General features: G+C 35.6%; 1 protein-coding gene across 11 annotated transcripts in view; it reads right to left on the bottom strand.

The window, feature by feature from the left end:
• FER (FER tyrosine kinase) overlaps positions 1 to 19,534 on the bottom strand; it is a 461,529-nt gene that overhangs the window by 361,650 nt on the left and 80,345 nt on the right. For 9 of the 11 annotated variants that reach the window (XM_087429943.1, XM_087429938.1, XM_087429940.1 and 6 more), the window contains 2 exons: positions 18,257 to 18,430; positions 3,538 to 3,637 (listed from right to left, as the gene is read on the bottom strand). In XM_087429943.1, the coding sequence (XP_087286069.1) occupies positions 3,538 to 3,637; positions 18,257 to 18,430 (274 nt within the window). The remainder of the gene's footprint in view (positions 1 to 3,537; positions 3,638 to 18,256; positions 18,431 to 19,534) is intronic. The other 2 variants (XM_087429944.1, XM_087429945.1) reach the window with 2 other exon arrangements.

Raw genomic sequence — 19,534 nt, forward strand, 5'->3', positions numbered from 1 at the left:
TGGAATTTCAGCATCAACCCAGCCTTCCTGCTGATCTACTACTGCTGCTGAACCTCCAGTTGCAGTAACTGAGCCCTTGACTCCAAACCCATTTTCTACCAAATCCGAATTTAACCCTTACCATAGGAATTATTTCCAAGTCCTGTCTCTCCCAAAGCCTTGTCTTCTCCAGCTGAATGCTATATGTCAGACTGTGGTTTTAAACAGCTTTTCCAAGACCTACTAATACTCAGCAGAGCCATAGCTTGGGTATCCACTGCCAGTGCCCCAGCAGTCCCTAGGGTCTATTCCAGAAATGCTCTGGTCTGGCCTATCCAGATGAACTAAGGTTCTGACATAAAGCCTGTAAATGTTGGAAAAATTTGCTGTCACATCATCCTTATACAGAGTAAATAACTTCACAAAAGAACTCCTATTTCCATGTTAAACATATAGAACCAGTTTGAAAACAGAAACAAAGTTTTCAAAAATATAATTTTATACTTTTCATGTAAATATGAGTATAAAGATAGTTTTGCTTATAAAAGAAATTTACATATGTCTCACGCATAAAACATAATTATATATAAGAGCTTATTTTAAAAATATATATTCTAGGGGCAAGCTGGGTGGCGCAAGCAGTTAAGTGCGTGCACTCTGCTGCGGTAGCCCGGGGTTCGCTGGTTCGGATCCCAGGCGTGCACCGATGCAGTCCTTGACAAGCCATGGTGTGGCAGCATCCCATATAAAGTGGAGGAAGATGGGCACAGATATTAGCCCAGGGCCAGTCTTCCTCAGCAAAAAAAAAAAGAGGAGGATTGGCAGATGTTAGCACAGGGCTGATCTTCCTCACAAAAAAACAAACAAACAAACAAAAAAATATATATATATATATTCTAGGGCTGGCCTGGCGGCATAGTGCTTAAGTTTGCGCTCTCCACTTCGGTTGCCCGGGGTTTGCAGGTTCAGATCCCGGACACAGACCTACACACTGCTCATCAAGCCATGCTGAGGCCACGTCCCACATACAAAATAGAGGAAGACTGGCACGGATGTTAGCTCAGCAACAATCTTCCTTAAGCAAAAAAAAAAAAAGAGGAAGATTGGCAACAGATGTTAGCTCAGGGCCAATCTTCCTCACCAAAAGAAAAAAAAAGAAGAAAATATATATATATATGTTCTATAGGTTATAAACTGATTTAGTGGAAATAATCAAATTCTTAGAAATAGGAAAATACTATCACCAACACCTTTAGAAAGAAAAATGTAAATAGGCTCACATGTTTTAACTTAAGAGACTCAAATAATACACTTCTTAAGACCAATTAAAACTATGATCTTCAGATTTTCTAGTTGCCTTCCTGTTACTAATACAAGACTAAATGGTGTTTCATCCCGATCAAAAGTAACACAGAACATTTATTATCTGTGAATAATCTTTGATAATATAAGTATTAGGTATAAGAAATATTTAAAATTTTATTATGACACCAGAATTATATCTCATTTTTTAAATAAAAATAAACTATCTCATTAAAAATAGGTATCAGAAAGACTTGGGAGTAATTATGTAATCCTTTTTCTAACTGATCATTCTCCAAAAGATACAAACCTAGTGTGAGATACTTAGCATAGCTGGATTACAATACAGTTGGATTAACTTATCACTTGCTCTGGGTGAATTTAAAGATGGATATTTACAATATAGGGTACCAATTTGAGAATGCTAACCAGGCATTAAGTAATAAACTTTATAAAATTAAATACTTCGACAGATTGAGTAGTAATGCTTAATGTACAAAACTATTTCTAAATTACTCTTGATGGTTTAGCAAGGAATCTCTTGTATAAATGCTAAATTTTGAAAGAGGTTAAGACTTGGAGTCCCCAAGTTAGAATACCAACTAGAAAGGGGTAAGCTCCTTGAATGCCTAGGAAATACTGTTTGACTCTCAATAACTTAAAGATAGCAATGCTCAGTAAATATTTCTTGATTATCTAAAGTACTCTTTAAAATAACAAAGGAATAATTAGGTATAAGACGTTGGAAAATCTATAAAATATTCCTACAGTGTTGAAACTTACACCCAAGACTATCTGACTCCAGTCTAGGATCTTTCCACTACAACATTTTTTTCTTTTCTTCACTTAAATATTAAGTTAGATAATTGAATTACAAAAGCATTTTAAAAGCTGTGTTTACATTGATAAAGAGATCATAATCTCAAAATATCGGTTGGGGGGCCAGCCCAGTGGTGCAGTGGTTAAGTTCAGCAAGCTCCGCTTCCACAGCCCTGGTTCACGGGTTTGGATCACGGGCCCGGAACTACACCATGCTGTGGTGGCGACCCACACACAAAATAGAGGAAGACTGGCACAGATGCTAGGGTAGGGTGAATCTTTCTCAGCAAAAAAATATATATAAATTGGTTGGGGTACATGAAAAATAAGTAAAAATAAGAAAACTGTGAACATGAATTCATCTTCTCTTAAAAAGCAATAGAAACACTGCAAGAAGCAGAAACATGAAGTAAAGGGGGGATGGGTGGAGACAGGGAGAAAGGCAGACATAAAGTAAATGTTGGATGGAAGATGGGGAGCAGAAGGGAGGGCAACGGAGAGAAGGAGGGACAGAGAGAAAGAGGAGAGGTAGGAAGCAGGGAGGAGCAAGAGGAGGAAGACAGAAAGGGAGGAAGTAGGAAGTGAGAGCGGGAGAACCGCATCTAAATCAGTTTCTCTTCTAGTCTATTGGGAGTAACAACAAAAACACAGTATTTCCATTGTGCAAGATATATCCAAATTTTTAGGAGCTGTTAATTTCATTTACCTCAACAAAATAACAAGATGATATACAAGTAAAAGACAAAGAGAAAATACATTAATAAAAGAGAAAGGTAAATTTAAGATCCAAAAGAAAATAAAGTTTCTAATAAAGCTTCTATCTAGCCAGGAAGAAATTTAAGAAAAAAAAAACTCCGACTTTTATCATTTAAAAAAAATATATAAATATGAAGAATGTTTAGTCACATTTAAAGACTATAACCACAAATCTCTGTTTAAAACATAAATAATACGTTTCTCTTTCCATTTACTTTCAAAGCTTGTGAAAATTTTAGAACAACATAGACACATAAAATTAAGCTATGAAAGCAAAGTTAAGCCATAAAATGAATTTTTGATTATAATGGTGTTTAAATACCACAGGTAAAAAGGGGATTAAAAAGGCTTCTAAACAAATACAACCTCATTTTTCTTATTTAGTAGTTGGTAATTAAATAAGTAAATCTGATGCTAGAGAAAAAACTTTAAACATTCCTTGCATTCTATTACAAATGCTACATAATTCCATTTTGTATGAACTATTCAAAAATACCTTGTATCATTTAAAAAAAATAGAAAGACATTACATAGTTTGACAATTAGTCTATTTTGGCTTATTTTGATATTTTTTAAATGTGAATTTGTCTAAGTGGAATCATTCCACTACTTATAAAGATAACTTTCAAATGATAAAAATAAAAATCACTAAAATAAACATTTTTCATAATTTTGCCATACCTTTAGCTAAAGCTTCTTTATATTTCTCTTTGGCAGAATTCATTTCTTTTATTAATTGTCTATAGCTAGATTTTAATTTCTCTAATTCTGTCTTTGTAACCTGTCAAAAAAAGAAATGCAAAAAAATTTTAAATGCTTAAACTTACATTTGTCAGGTACTTAAACTCCAAAGCATTAACTGACATGTACTTTACTGCTTATTGGTCAGTTGATCTTTAATATACAATTATAGACAATAAATTAAAAATTAGTTTAGAAATCAGTGATAAATTCAACAGCATATGAAAAACATTTCTTAATAACAAATTAAGAAAGAGTATTATCATCACCTAAAATTTAAATACGAATAAATTAATTTGCTGTGTACAGAAATATTATAACATATGTAATAATTCACCAGTTCTAACGTGAATTTTTTTTTTTGACATTGCAACATCTCTGAAAAGAAGATGCATCTAACAATGACTGTTGGCCAGGCAGCCATCATGACAATCACTGCATGCATGCATGAACTTGGTTATTATTTCTATGGAAAGACTAGACAAATGTAAGTCCTTGACCCTGTAGTCAAAAAGCCATTTAAATAGCATTTGAGAAAAAAATAAGAGTCCTAGACGTTGTCTGAAAAACTTCTAACATACCTTCTGAGAAGACTAAGAAATCAGCAGCATCAAAACCTTGCAAAAGAGGGATAAGCAACTTGGACGAAAATCTCAGAGCCCATTTTTAACACGCTGTATTACCAATGTTCTTGATGGCAAGGAGGACAACATTGTGTAAATAAACAAAAATATCAATAACTATGATATAGATTAAATGAATTAGAATCCCCTTAAAAAAAAACTCGGTTACCTTTTTTTTTAATGGACTTTATTTTTTAGAGCAGTTTTAGTTTCACAGCAAATTGAGCAGAAAGGACAGAGATTTCCAATATACCTTTGGCCCCCACCCACAGCTTCTCCAATTATCAACAACCCCCACTAGAGTGATACATTTGTTACAACTGATGAACCTTCAACGACACATCATTATCACTCCAAGTCCATAGTTTACATTAGTGTTCACTCTTGGTGTTGTACATTCTTTGGGTTTTGACAAATGTACAATGACATGAATCCACCATTGTATCATACAGAATAGTTTCACTGTCATAAAATCCTCTGTGCCCCACCTAGTCATCCCCTTCTCCCCCCAACCCCTGGCAACCACTGATCTTTTTACTGTCTCCATAGTTTTGGCCTTTCCAGAATATCATACAGTTGGGATCATACAGTATGTAGTCTTTTCAGATTGGCTTCTTTCACTTAGTAATATGCATTTAAGGCTCCTCCATGTCTTTTTGTGGCATGGTAGCTCGTTTCTTTTAAGCACTGAATAATAAACCATTGTCTGGATGCACCACAGTTTAATTATCCATTCACCTACTAAAGGACATCTTGGTTGCTTCCAAGTTTTGGCAATTATGAATAAAGCTGCTATAAACATCCATGTGCAGGTTTTTGTGTGGCCTGAGTTTTCAACTCCTTTGGTAAATACCAAGGAGCACAATTGCTGGATCCTATGGTAAGAGTATGTTCAATTTTGTAAGAAACTGCCAAACTGTCTTGCAATGTGGCTATACTATTTTGCATTCCCACCAGCAATGAATGAGTGTTCCTGTTGCCCCACATCCTCACCAGCATTTGGTGCTGTCAATGTTTGGGATTTGGGCCATTCTAATAGGTATATAGTGATATCTCATTGAGGCTTTAATTTGCATTTCCCTGATGACATATAATATGGAACATCTCACGTGCTTATTTGCCATCTGTGTATCTTCTTTGGTGAGGTGTCTGTTAAGGTCTTTGGCCCATTTTTTAATCAGATTGTTTTCTTAGCAGACTTTTAAGAGTTCTTTGTATATTTTAGATAACAGTCCTTTATCAGATGTTATCTTTTGCAAATCTTTTCTCTCAGTCTATGGCTTATCTTCTCATTCTTTTGATGATGTATTTCTCAGAGCAGAAGTTTTTAATTTTGATGAAATCCAGCTTATCAATTATTTCTTTCATGGATTGTGACTTTAATATTATATCTAAAAAGTCATCACCATACCCAAAGTCATCTAGGTTTTCTCCTATGATATCCTCTAGGAGATTTATAGTTTTACAGTTTACACTTAGGTCTGTGATCTATTCTGAGTTAGTTTTTGTGAAGGGTGTAAGGTCTGTGCCTAGATTCATTTTATGCATATGGATGCCCAGTTGTTCCAGAACCATTTGTTGAAAATACTATCTTTTCTCTCCTGTATTGACTTTGCACCTATGTTAAAGATCAGTTGACTATATTTAAGTGGGTCTATTTCTGGGCTCTCTATTCTGTTCCATTGATCTATTTGTCTATTGCCTTTCGCAAACACCAAACCATCTCGATTACTGTGTCTTTTTGGGTAGTAACAGTCCTCCGACTTTGTCCTTCTTCAATATTGTGTTGGCTATTCTGGGTTTTTTGCCTCTCCCTATAAACTTTAGAATAAATTTGTCAATAAGCACAAAATAACTTGCTGGGATTTTGACTGGGATTGTGTTGAATCTATAAAGCAAACTGAGAAGAACTGACATCTTGACAATATCAAGTCTTCCCATCCACAAACATGGGCTATCTTTCCAATTATTTCTTTGATTTATCTCATCAGAGTTCTGTTGTTTTCCTCCTATAGATCTTGCACATACTTTATTAGATTTATACCTAACTATTTCATTTTTGGACATGCTAATGGAAATGGTATTGTGCTTTAATTTCATATCCCACTTGTTCATTGCTGGTATATAGAAAAGCAATTGACTTTTGTATGTTACCACTGTATCCTGCAACCTTGCTATAATTGCTTATTAGTTCCAAGAGTTTTTTAATTGATTCTCTTGGATTTTCTACATAGGCAATAATATCATCTGCAAACAAAGACATTTTTTTCTTCCTTCCCAGTCTGTATACCTTTTATTTCTTTTTCCTGTCTTACTGCATTAGCTAAGACTTCCAGTATGATGTTAACAAGCAGTGCTAAGATAGGACATCCTTGCCATGCTCCTAATCCTAGTGGGAAAGCTTCAAGTTTCTCACCATTAAATATGATGTTAGTTGTAGGTTTTTTGTAGATATTCTTTATCAAGTTGAGGAAGTTCCCCTCTATTCTTAGTTTACTGAGAGTTTTTATTATGAATGGGTGATGGATTTTTGTCAAATGCTTTTTCTGCATCTATTCATATGATCATGTAATTTTTCTTTTTTATTCTGCTGATGTGATGGCTTCCACTAATAGATTTTCAATGTTGAACCAGCCTTGCATAACTGAAAAAATAAATCCCACTTGGTCACGACGTATAATTATTTCTATATATTGTTGGATTTGATTTCCTAATAGTTGGTTAAGGATTTTTGCATCTATGTTCATGAGAGATACTGATCTGTAGTTTTCTTTTCTTCTAATGTCTTTGTCTGGTTTGGTATTAGTGTAATGCTGGTCACATAGAATGAGTTAGGAAGTTTCCCTCTGTTTCTTTTCTCTGAAAGAGTTTGTAGAGAATTGATATAATTTCCTCCTTAAACGTTTGACACAATTCACCAGCAAAGTAATCTGAGCCTGAAACCATCTGAGCCTGATTTCTGTTTCGGAAGGTTACTAATTATGATTCAATTACTTTAATAGATAAGATTGTCTATTTCTTCTTGTGTGAGTTTGAGCAGATGTGTCCTTCAAGGAATTAGCCCATTTCTCCTAAGTTATCAAATTTGTGGGCTTAGAGTTGTTCATAGTATTCCTTCATTATACTTTTAATATCCATGGGATATACAGTGACATCTGCTCTTTCACTTCTGATACCATTAATTTGTGCCCACACTGTTTTTTTGTTAGTTAGCCTGGCTAGAGGCTTACTGATTGTATTGATCTTTTCAAAGAACCAGCTTTTGGTTTTGTTGGCTTTTCTCTGATTTCCTGTTTCCACTTTCACTGATTTCTAGTCTAATTTTTATTATTTCTTTTCTTCAGCTTACTCTGGATTCAATTTGCTGTTTTTCCAATGTCCTAAGACGGAAACTTAGATGACTGATTTTAGATTTTTCTTCTTTTCTAACATATGCATTCAATGCTATAAATTTCCTTCAAAGCACTACTTTTGCTGCATCCCTCAATTTTTGATAAATTTTGTTTTCATTTTCATTTAGAATTCAAAGTATTTTTTAATTTCTCGAGATTTCTTCTTTGATCCATATATTATTTAGAAGTGTGTTGTTTGACCTTCGAATATTTTATGATTTACCAGCTATCTTTCTCTTATCGAATTCTAATTTAATTCCATTGTGATCTCTGAGCAGACATTGTACGATTTCTTTCTTTTAAATTTATTAAGGTGTGACTTATGGTCTAGAATGTCATCTATCTTGTTGAATCTGCCATGTGAGCTTGAGAAGAATGTGTATTCTGCTGTTGTTAGATGAAGCAGTCTACAGATGTTCATTATATCTAGTTGATTGATGGTATTATTAAGTTGAACTATGTCCTGACTGACTTTCTGCCTGCTGGATCTGTCCATTTCTGACAGGGAGTATTGAAGTCTCCAACTATAATGGAGGATTCATCTGTTAGTCCTTGCAATTCTGTCAGTTTTTGTAGTTCTATCAGTATTTTGATGCTATGTTGTTAGGCACATACACATTAAGGATTGTGTATGTGCCTAACAACCTTCTTGGAGAACTGACTCCTTTATCATTATGTAATTCCCTTCTTTATCACTAATAAATTTCTCTGCTTTGAAATATGCCCTGTCTGAAATTAATGTAGCTACTCTTGCTTTCTTTTGATTAGTGTTAGCATTTTCCATCCATTTACTATTAATTCATATATGTTTTATATTTAAAGTGGGTTTCTTGAAGACAATATATAGTTGGATCTTATTTTTTGATCCACTCTAACAATCTCTGTCTTTTAATTGGTTCATTTAGACCACTGACCTTCAAAGTACTTACTGATTTACTTGAATTAACATCTACCATATTTCCTACTGTTTCCTATTTGTTACTCTTGTTATTTGTTCCTATTTTTGTCTTCCATTTTTTTCTGTCTTTTGCGGTTTTGAGTATTTTATATGATTCCATTCTCCCTCATTTCTTAGCATATCATTATATTTCTTTTTTTACATTTTTTAGTGGTTGCCCTAGAGTTTGCAATATACATTTATAACTAATCCAAGCCCACTTTCAAATAACACTCTACCACTTCACAGGTAATGTGAGTACTTCACAATAACAAAATAATCCTAATTCCTCCTTCTCATCCGTTGTATCATTGCTGTCATTCTTTTTATTTACATATAAGCATACATAAACATGTATATATACACACACAACATATATACATGAGTGTACTTAATCGAATATATTGTTGTGATCATTATTTCCAACAAACTGTTATCTGTTATATCAATTAAAAATGAGAAAAGTGACTTCAGCATCATGGCGGAGTGAGCTTTCCCGTGAACTCTTCCCCCACAAGATACAACAAAAGCAACAGCCACAGACCAACAACGGAATCCCAGACAGTGAAAACCTAGAGCAGAGGGATCCACACTGCCGCACATCTGAGAGCCGAACGTGCTGGGCCCCCGGAGGAAGTGGGGAGAGGTAAGGAGAACTCCGCTCCCTCCCCATCAGATCAGTGATCCCGGTCGCGCCGCTCCCAGAGAGGGGGGAGGGGCGGCCCTCGGCGGGGAAACCGTGGCTCTTCGGACTCTCTCAGCCAGTGGGAAACTCCCGCACAGAGGACTCAGAGGAGCCACAGGGCTACCATCAACATCTGAGCACCCCAGAGAGCGGATAAAGAGGGGCAAACGAGAAGCCTCCCACGTCAGGGACCCAGAGGGCAAAAGAGAGAGCTCCCCCCTCCCCACAACCCGGAGTGTGCAGCTCGACCAGACCAGACCTAGCGATCCGAGGCAGACCTGATCAAACTGGACTGGACCCGGGGATCGCAGCGGGGGAAAAAAAAAAAAAAAAAGCAAAACTGCGGATCGCAGCAAGAAAACCAGGGCAGAGCGCAGGGGGCTTAGACTACACAGCCCTTTACCACCAAACAGTGGCGGCAGGTGGAAATTGCAACCAGAGACTTCCAAGATGAGGAAAAACAAAACCAACACAGGAACCACAATGCAAAAATATATGAAATCACCAGACCAGAAACAAAATGACAAGCACCCAGAAATCAACCCCGAAGACACAGAAATCCATAAACTAAATGACAGAGATTTCAAAATAGCTATCATAAAAACACTCAACGAAATACGAGACAACACAGACAAACAATTCAATGAGATTAGGAGTTTCTTCACAAAAGAGATTGAAATCATAAAGAAAAACCAATCAGTGCTGATGGAGATGAAGAACACAATGGAGGAGACAAAGGAGAATCTGGAATCTTTAAAGAACAGAGCTGACAATATGGAGGAAAGAATTAGTACTTTAGAGGATAGGAATACAGATATACTCCAGATGGAAGAAGAGAGAGAACTAAGACTAAAAAGAAATGAAGAAAGACTCCGAGAAATATCTGACTCTATTAGAAAATGTAACATAAGAATTATAGGTATTCCTGAGGGAGAGGAGAGGGAAAGAGGAACAGAGAGCCTATTCAAGGAAATAATAGCTGAAAATTTCCCAAATCTGGGGAAGGAGCAGGAAATACCAGTAAGCGAAGCCAACAGGACATCTATATATATATCAACAGACAAAGGCCTTCACCACGACACCTAGTGGTAAGGCTAGCCAGGGTCAACGACAAAGAAACAATATTAAGGGCAGCTAGACAAAAACAAAAAATAACGTACGAAGGAACTCCCATCAGGCTCTCAGCGGATTTCTCAACAGAAACTTTTCAGGCTAGAAGAGACTGGAATGATATATTCAAAATACTGAAAGACAAAAACTTTCAGCCAAGAATACTCTATCCAGCAAAAATATCCTTCAAATATGATGGAGAAATAGTAACTCTCCCAGATAAACAAAAGCTAAGGGAGTTCATGGCCACGAGACCCCCACTACAAGAAATACTCAAGAAGGCCCTCAGGCCTGAAAAAAAGAAGAGAAAGGGAACACAAAGCTTGGAGGAAGGAGAAAAGTAGGTAGATAAAATCAGAGAAATAGTAGATCTTTACCCGAATAGGTTAGCAACCACTTAAATACTAAACTCAAAGATCAAAGGAAGAAATTCACCAAAAATAAATTTAACCTCATCACTGTAAACACACAGCCACAACACAAGATAGAATAAGGTATAACAAGAGCAACTTAGAAGGGGAAGAGGAAAGTGACTGAATTGACTTAGTATAAGGAAATAGGAGGCTATCAGATAATGGACTATCTCATACACAAGATTTTTTGCCCAAACCTCAAGGTAACCACTAAACAAATAATCAAGGCAAAACCACATATGATAAACAAAGAGAAAACTAGAAGAATCATAAGACAGAACAACCAAACTGAATTGGCAGTCCAAAACAAATGGGACAAGAAAAAAAGGAAATGCAAAAGAACCAGAAAATAAGTGACAAAACAGCAACATTAAGCCCTCATATATCAATAATTACCCTAAATGTAAATGGATTGAACTCTCCAATCAAAAGATACAGAGTGGCAGGATGGATTAAAAAGCAAGACCCAACAATATGCTGCCTTCAGGAAACACATCTTAGCACTAAAGACAAGCACAGGCTCAGAGTGAAAGGATGGAAGACAATACTCCAAGCTAATGGCAAACAAAAGAAAGCAGGTGTTGCCATACTCATATCACACAAAGTAGACTTCAAGATAAAACAGGTTAAGAAAGACAAAGAAGGGAAATATATAATGATAAAAGGGACACTACATCAAGAAGACATATCACTTATAAATATATATGCACCCAACATAGGAGCACCAATGTACATAAAGCAACTATTAACAAACCTAAAAGGAGAAATCAACAACAACACAATAATAGTAGGGGATCTTAACACCCCACTTACAGCAATGGATAGATCATCCAGACAAAAAGTTAATAAAGAAATATTAGACTTAAATGAAAAATTGGACGAGATGGACCTAGTAGACATATACAGAGCACTCCATCCAAAAACAGCTGACTACACATTCTTCTCAAGCGCGCATGGAACATTCTCTAGGATAGACCATGTGTTGGGAAACAAAGCAAGCCTCAATAAATTTAAGAAGATTGAAATCATAACAAGCATCTTTTCAGACCATAAGGCTATGAAACTGGAAATGAACCAGGAAAAAAAAACTGGGAAAGTGACAAAAAGGTAGAGATTAAACAACATGCTACTGAACAACCAATGGATCATTGATGAAATTAAAGGAGAAATCAAAAACTATCTGGAAACAAACGAAAATGATAACATGCCATATCAAACCATATGGGATGCAGCAAAAGCGGTCCTGAGAGGGAAACTCATAGCGATACAAGCCCACCTTAACAAACAAGAAAAAGCCCTAATAGGCAACCTTAAACTACACCTAACAGAACTAGAAAAAGAAGAACAAACAAAGCCCAAAGCCAGCAGAAGGAGATAAATAATAAAAATCAGAGCAGAAATAAATGATATTGAGACCAAAAAAACAGTAGAAAGGATTAATGAAACAAAGAGTTGGTTCTTGGAGAAGATAAACAAAATAGACAAACCCTTAGCCAGGCTTACTAAGAAAAAAAGAGAAAAGGCTCAAGTAAATAAAATTAGAAATGAAAGAGGAGAAATTACAACGGATACCATGGAAATACAGAGGATTATAAGAGAATACTATGAGAAATTATATGCCAACAAATTGGACAATCTAGAAGAAATGGATAAATTCTTAGACTTATACAACTTCCCAAAATTGAACCAAGAAGAAATGGAGAATCTGAATAGACCAATAACAGGTAAAGAGATTGAAATAGTAATCAAAAACCTCCCAAAAAATAAAAGTCCAGGACCAGATGGCTTCTCCAGGGAAGTTTACCAAACATTCAAAGAAGATTTAATACCCATCCTCCCCAAACCATTCCAAAAAATAGAGGAAGATGGAACACTTCCTAAATCATTCTATGAGGCCAACATCACCCTGATACCAAAACCAGACAAAGACAATACAAAGAAAGAAAATTACAGGCCAATATCGCTGATGAACATTGATGCAAAAATCCTCAACAAAATATTGGCAAACCGAATACAACAATACATTAAAAAGATCATACACCATGATCAAGTGGGATTTATACCAGAGACGCAGGGATGGTTCAACATCCGCAAATCAATCAACGTGATACATCACATCAACAAAACAAAGAATAAAAACCACATGATCATCTCAATAGACGCAGAGAAGGCATTTGACAAGATACAACATCCATTTATGATAAAAACTCTCAATAAAATGGGGATAGAAGGAAAGTACCTCAACATAATAAAGGCCATATATGACAAACCCACAGCTAACATCATACTCAATGGGGAAAGACTGAAAGCCATTCCTCTGAGAACAGGAACGAGGCAGGGCTGCCCACTCTCACCACTCCTGTTCAACATAGTACTGGAGGTTTTGGCCAGAGCAATTAGGCAAGAAAAAGGAATAAAAGGAATCCAAATAGGTAACGAAGAAGTGAAACTCTCACTATTTGCAGATGACATGATTGTATATATAGAAAACCCTAAAGAATCTGTTGGAAAACTATTAGAAACAATCAACAACTACAGCAAAGTTGCAGGGTACAAAATCAATCTACAAATATCAGTTGCATTTCTATATGCTAATAATGAACTAACAGAAAGAGAGCTCAAAAAGATAATACCATTTACAATTGCATCAAAAAGAATAAAATACCTAGGAATAAATCTTACCAAGGAGGTGAAGGACCTATACAATGAGAACTACAAGACATTATTGAGGGAAATCCATGATGACATAAAGAAATGGAAAGATATCCCATGCACGTGGATTGGAAGAATAAACATAGTTAAAATGTCTATATTACCTAAAGCAATCTACAGATTCAATGCAATCCCAATCAGAATCCCAATGACATTCTTCACAGAAATAGAAAAAAGAATACTAAAATTTATATGGGGCAACAAAAGACCCCGAATAGCTAAAGAAATCCTAAAGAAAAAGAACAAAGCAGGAGGCATCACAATTCCTGACTTCAAAACATACTACAAAGCAATAGTAATCAAAACAGCATGGTACTGGTACAAAAACAGACACACAGATCAATGGAACAGAATTGAAAGCCCAGAAATAAACCACACATATACGGACAGCTAATTTTCGACAAAGGTGCTAAGAACATGCAATGGAGAAAGGAAAGTCTCTTCAATAAATGGTGTTGGGAAAACTGGACAGCCACATGCAAAAGAATGAAAGTGGACCACGTGCTATCGCCATTCACAAAAATTAACTCAAAATGGATCAAAGACCTGAAGGTGAGACCTGAAACTATAAAACTCATAGAAGAAAATATAGGCAACACACTATTTGACATTGGTTTTAAAGGAATTTTTTCGGATGACATGCCTACCCAGACTAGGGAAACTAAAGAAAAAATAAACAAGTGGGACTTTATCAGATTAAAGAGCTTTTATAAGACAAATGAAACCAGAATCAAGATGAACAAACAACCAACCAGCTGGGTGAGAATATTTGCAAAACATACATCTGACAAGGGGTTGATCTCCATAATATATAAAGAACTCACACAATTGAGCAACAAAAAAACAAACAACCCGATCAAAAAATGGGCAGAGGAAATGAACAGACACTTCTCCAAGGAAGATATACAGATGGCCAATAGGCACATGAAAAGATGCTCAACATCACTAATCATCAGGGAAATGCAAATCAAAACAACACTAAGATACCACCTCACGCCCGTTAGAATGGCTATAATCACCAAGACAAAAAACAACAAGTGTTGGAGAGGATGTGGAGAAACAGGAACCCTCATACAAAGCTGGTGGGAATGCAAATTGGTGCAGCCTCTATGGAAAACGGTATGGAGATTCCTCAAAGAATTAAAAATAGAGATGCCCTATGATCCAGCCATCCCACTACTGGGAATCTATCCAATGCACCTGAAATCAACAATCCAAAGAGGCTTATGCACCCCTATGTTCATTGCAGCATTATTCACCATAGCCAAGAAGTGGAAGCAACCTAAGTTTCCCTTGACTGACGACTTGATTAAGAAAATGTGGTATATATATACAATGGAATACTACTCAGCCATAAAAAAAGACAAAATCGTCCCATTTGCAACAACATGGATGGGCCTGGAGCGTATTATGTTAAGTGAAATAAGCCAGAAAGAGAAAGACAAACACTGTATGATCTCACTCATATGTGGAATATAAACCAACACATGGACAGAGAAAACTGGACTGTGGTTACCAGGGCACAGTGGGGTTGGGGGGTGGGCACAAGGGGTGAAGGGAGTCATATATGTGGTGATGGACAAACAAAAATGTACAACCCAAAATTTCACAATGTTAGAAACCATTAAAACACCAATTAAAAAAAAATGAGAAAAATAAAAGTTTTTATTTTATCTTTACTCATTCTTTCTCCAATACTCTTCCTGTCTTTATGTAGATCCAAGTTTCTGATCTGTATCATTTTCCTTCTCGGTCTATTAGCAACAAATTCCTTCAATTTTTGTTTGTCTGCAAAAGTCTTTATTTCTCCTTTACTTTTGAAGGATAATCTCACAGGGTACAGAATTCTAGGAGGGTGAGTCTTTTCTCTCAGCACTTGAAACATTTCATTCTACCCTCTTCTTGCTTGCATGATTTCTGAGGAGAAGTCAGATGTAATTCTTATATTTGGTCTACTATAGGTAAGGTGTTTTTTTAACTTTGGCTTCTGTCAGAATTTTTTTCTTTATCTTTGATTTCTCTAGTTTGATATGCCTAGGTGTAGTTTTTTCCTTCATTTATTCTGCTTGGTGTTCTCTGAGCTTCCTGGATCTATCTTCTGGTGTCTGACATTAATTTAGGGAAATTCTCAGTCATTATCATTTCAAATATTTCTTCTGTTCCTTTCTCTCTTTCTTCTCCTTCTGGTATTCCCATTTGTAGTTGTTCCATAGTTCTTGAATATGCTTTTCATTTTTTTTTCAATCTTAGTTCTCTTTGCTTTTCAGTTTTGGAAATTTCTATTGATATATCCTCAAGTTTAGAGATCCTCAGTTATGCCCAGTATCCTAATAAGCCCATCAAAGGCATTCTTCACTTCTGTTTTTGATCTCTAGCATTTCTTTTTGGTTCTTTCGTAGTACTTCCATCTTTCTGCTTACATTGCCCATCTGTTCTTGCATGCTGTCTACTTTATCCGTTAGAGCCCTTCGCATATTATTCATAGTTGTTTTAAATTTCCAGTCTGATAATTACAACATCTCTGCCATGTCTGGTTTTGGTGCGTGCTCTGTCTCTCTCAATTGTGTTTTTTGCCTTGTGGCATGCATGATCATTTTATCTTGATTGCCAAGCATGATGTACTGGGTAAAAACACTGATGTAAATAGATCTTTACTAATGTGGTGATAAGCTGTCATGGGAGGAGAAATATTTATAGTCCTACAATTAGGTCTCAGGATTTTACTGAGCCTGTGCCTCTGGACTGTGAACTTCACATGTGCTTCTGGGTCCCCGCTCCCACTTACATGGGACAGGATGGCTAGAGTGGGCTGGAGTTGGGTATTTCCCTTCCCCCAGGTCAATTAGGCTCTGGTTAAATAGGTTCTACTGAGGGCAGACATTGTTAAGAACAGAATGCTCTGGCATATGTCAAAATGGTTCCTTTCCCCTCCCCCTGCCAGGAGCATGAGATTTTTCTCTGATATTCACTGTGAGAACCTGATAGAGATATGGGGGGGGGGGGGGGGGCAAAACTCACAAAAGTGCGGGGGTCCCCTCAAGAACTGGGTCCTCCTGTTGTTTTAACTGCAGAGTTGTCCACACTGAACCTTCAGAAGTTGTCAGTTACGTGTAGTTCAGGTTTTCCTACACCCAGCACTCGTTCTCAAGGAGACTGCTGCACTGACAGGTTGTGATTCTCTCTGTTTGTTGGTGTCTCCAATTTTGGGGGCAGCCATTTGCCCTGTGACCTCACTTCTCTTATGGATCTAAGAAGAGTTGTTGATTTTTCAATTTGTTCAGCTTTTTACTTGTTAGGATGGAGTAGAAGCTTCCAAACTTCTTACATGCTGGACTGGAAACTGGAATCTTAACTTCTAAAGTTGCTAAAGAACCAATTCATTATTCTGCAAACTGGCAAATTCATTGTAAAAAGCAAGCACTTATCCTGCCTTCCCTATATGAACTATACCTTAGGGTAACTAAATAGTTGATATAGGAGAATTTTTTATTGAAAATTTTCAGCTAACAATTGCATTAGGAATGACAGAAGTAAAATACTGCCATTTTACAACCCCCACTAAAATAATGGATCTAAGCTATGAACATCAATTGATTCTAAAACTACTAGTAAAAGACTGAAGGGAAACTTTTTTAATAGACTGATCAGGCTGGCAACACTGGAACCGATTAGTCAAGTTTAACATCACAAAAAGATAAATAAGCAGACACCATATACCTCCTGATATGAAACAAAAGGAAGTCTCTACCAGCACTTACAACGATTCTTGCCCAAAATAAACAGCCAGAATCTTATGAAGCCTCTAGATCTAACTTTCAGTTTACAGGAAAATGGGAGGATGAAGGAGTATGTGAAATCATATCACAAGATACTAACAGCAAAACCCAAAATGAAGAAAACTCAATTCTATAGAGCAAATTACCCAGTTTTTCCCACAAATAAATGGCATTTTAAAAGAGGAGAGAAGGGGAAGCTACAGATTAAAAAAGAATTATTTAAATACATGTGGGCCATGTTTGGATCATGATTGAAATAAACCAACTGTAAAAAAAATTTAAACAACAATCATTTGAGCACAGTCAAGATATTTAATAACATTAAGGAATTATTGTTATTTTTAAGTGAGTTAATAATATCGTTTTGTTTTTTTAAAAAAGAGCATTTATTTTAACAATACATATTAAAATATTTATGGATAAAATGATATCTGGAATTTTCTTTAAAATGATCCAGTGTAGAAGAAAAAGTGGGTGAGAGTATAGATGAAAAAAATATGGACTATGTGGTGGATGGGTAAGTTGGAGTTCATTTTACTATTCTCTCTTCTTTTGTACATTTGCAAATTTTCCTAATAAAAATCATTGTAAAAAGTTAACCAGAAGAGACAGAATCAGAATGTGAAGAAAATTTAGAAATATCCTAATTTATTTTGCCTATATTTTCTTTTTTATTATATGCAGTCATACATGACACAAATTTTAAAAAAATATAAAAGAGCTATTTCAGTAAGTAAAAAATAAAAATTCTAAGTGATAAGAAAGTATTGTATCATAGTTTAATTGGCAGTATTTTTTTTCTTTCACAGGACTATATAAAGTAGCAGTATATCTTAAAATCAATAATGTTTTATATTCAGTAAAAATAAGATATTACTTATTAGAGATACCAAAACCTATTTCTTGTCAGAAAAAGATGACTAAACAATTTTTAAAAGTCAAACAGGATAAAATATTTCAGTGAATTTAAGAATCAGATTAAAGAAAGAATTCCAGAATGGAAAGACAAACCTTGATCATCTCTGCCTCTATCTGCTGATGAACACCTATATAACTTTTCTTCACCTGTTGCTTGTCTTTGATCATCATGGTGAGCCTGTGTAAGGGTCCAGAATTTAGGTCCTCTGCATGTGTCTTCATTATCTTACTAAGTTGTTCTGTCTGCTGAATCATAAGTAGCCAAGACTTTTAAAAAAAAGAAAGAAATAAAATTATTACTTGTATTAGAGATTTCCATTTAGCTACGTTTTAAGTGTTTAAGAAGTTTATTTAGTTTTACACAAATTATTACATTAATATAAAAATGGCAGGTTTTGGGCAATTGTGCAATGAGCTATGAACGGCTCATATTTAACATCTTCAACTTCAAGTACACACACTCAAAATTCAGTGATCAGAGACTATGAAGAATACTAAGAAAAGGATTAAGGGACTCTTTCAGAGTCCACACTTACATTCTTCATTTTATCATTTCTTGTTTGTTTTCCAACACACTGATATATTGCTTCTGCCTACACCATTCTAATTCCCCAGTAAGGTCCTATTTCCTAATGGTCAAATGCAACAGAAATTTTTCTATCTTCACTCCTAACCTTCCTCTCTGTGGCTTCTGATCCTGCTGATTCACTTCTTCCTGAAACTCTTCTTTTTGGCTTGCATGGCTTCTTATCCTCCAATATACTGACTTGTCTTCCTCCCTCCCAAAAAATTCCTACCTATTCTTCTTTTGCTGCTTATGTCTTACATACCGGTATTCTCCAGATTTCTATCTTTTATCTTTTCTTAATAAATACCATTAGTTCTCAATGGTTTTTCCAGCACAACACATTGCCTCAATAGCAGAGACACATAGTGGGGAGTTTGGGACAAATGGGCATACGAATAGTGCTGGAAGAACAAGTCATTTGATATTAGATGTTCTAGCTTATAAATACTGAAAAAAAGTAACAGAGAAATGCTCTTCACTAGAAGTCTTCAAAATTCTACTCAGAAACAATTATTGGAGACTTAGCATGGTCAGGGAGGACCCATATTAAAGATACAAAAAATAGACAAGGCATGGTTTCAGACATTAATAAGAATAGTTTTTCTATGCTATTACTTTTGATCTGTGAATCAACAGAATTATTCTTTCTGTTAGTATTCCAATATAATCCTAAATCAAAATCTGATAAGCATCTAAATCAAAATTATAGCCTAAAGGGAGCAAATTCTTGTCAGTCAGAACTCGCCAGAGTCTAACTTAGTAATCTTGTTTTTAATACACTGCAATATGTATTTTTCAAAATA

This window comes from Ceratotherium simum, chromosome 4 (assembly GCF_057802395.1).
Source record: "Ceratotherium simum simum isolate JZ-2026a chromosome 4, ASM5780239v1, whole genome shotgun sequence".
NCBI lineage: Eukaryota > Metazoa > Chordata > Mammalia > Perissodactyla > Rhinocerotidae > Ceratotherium > Ceratotherium simum.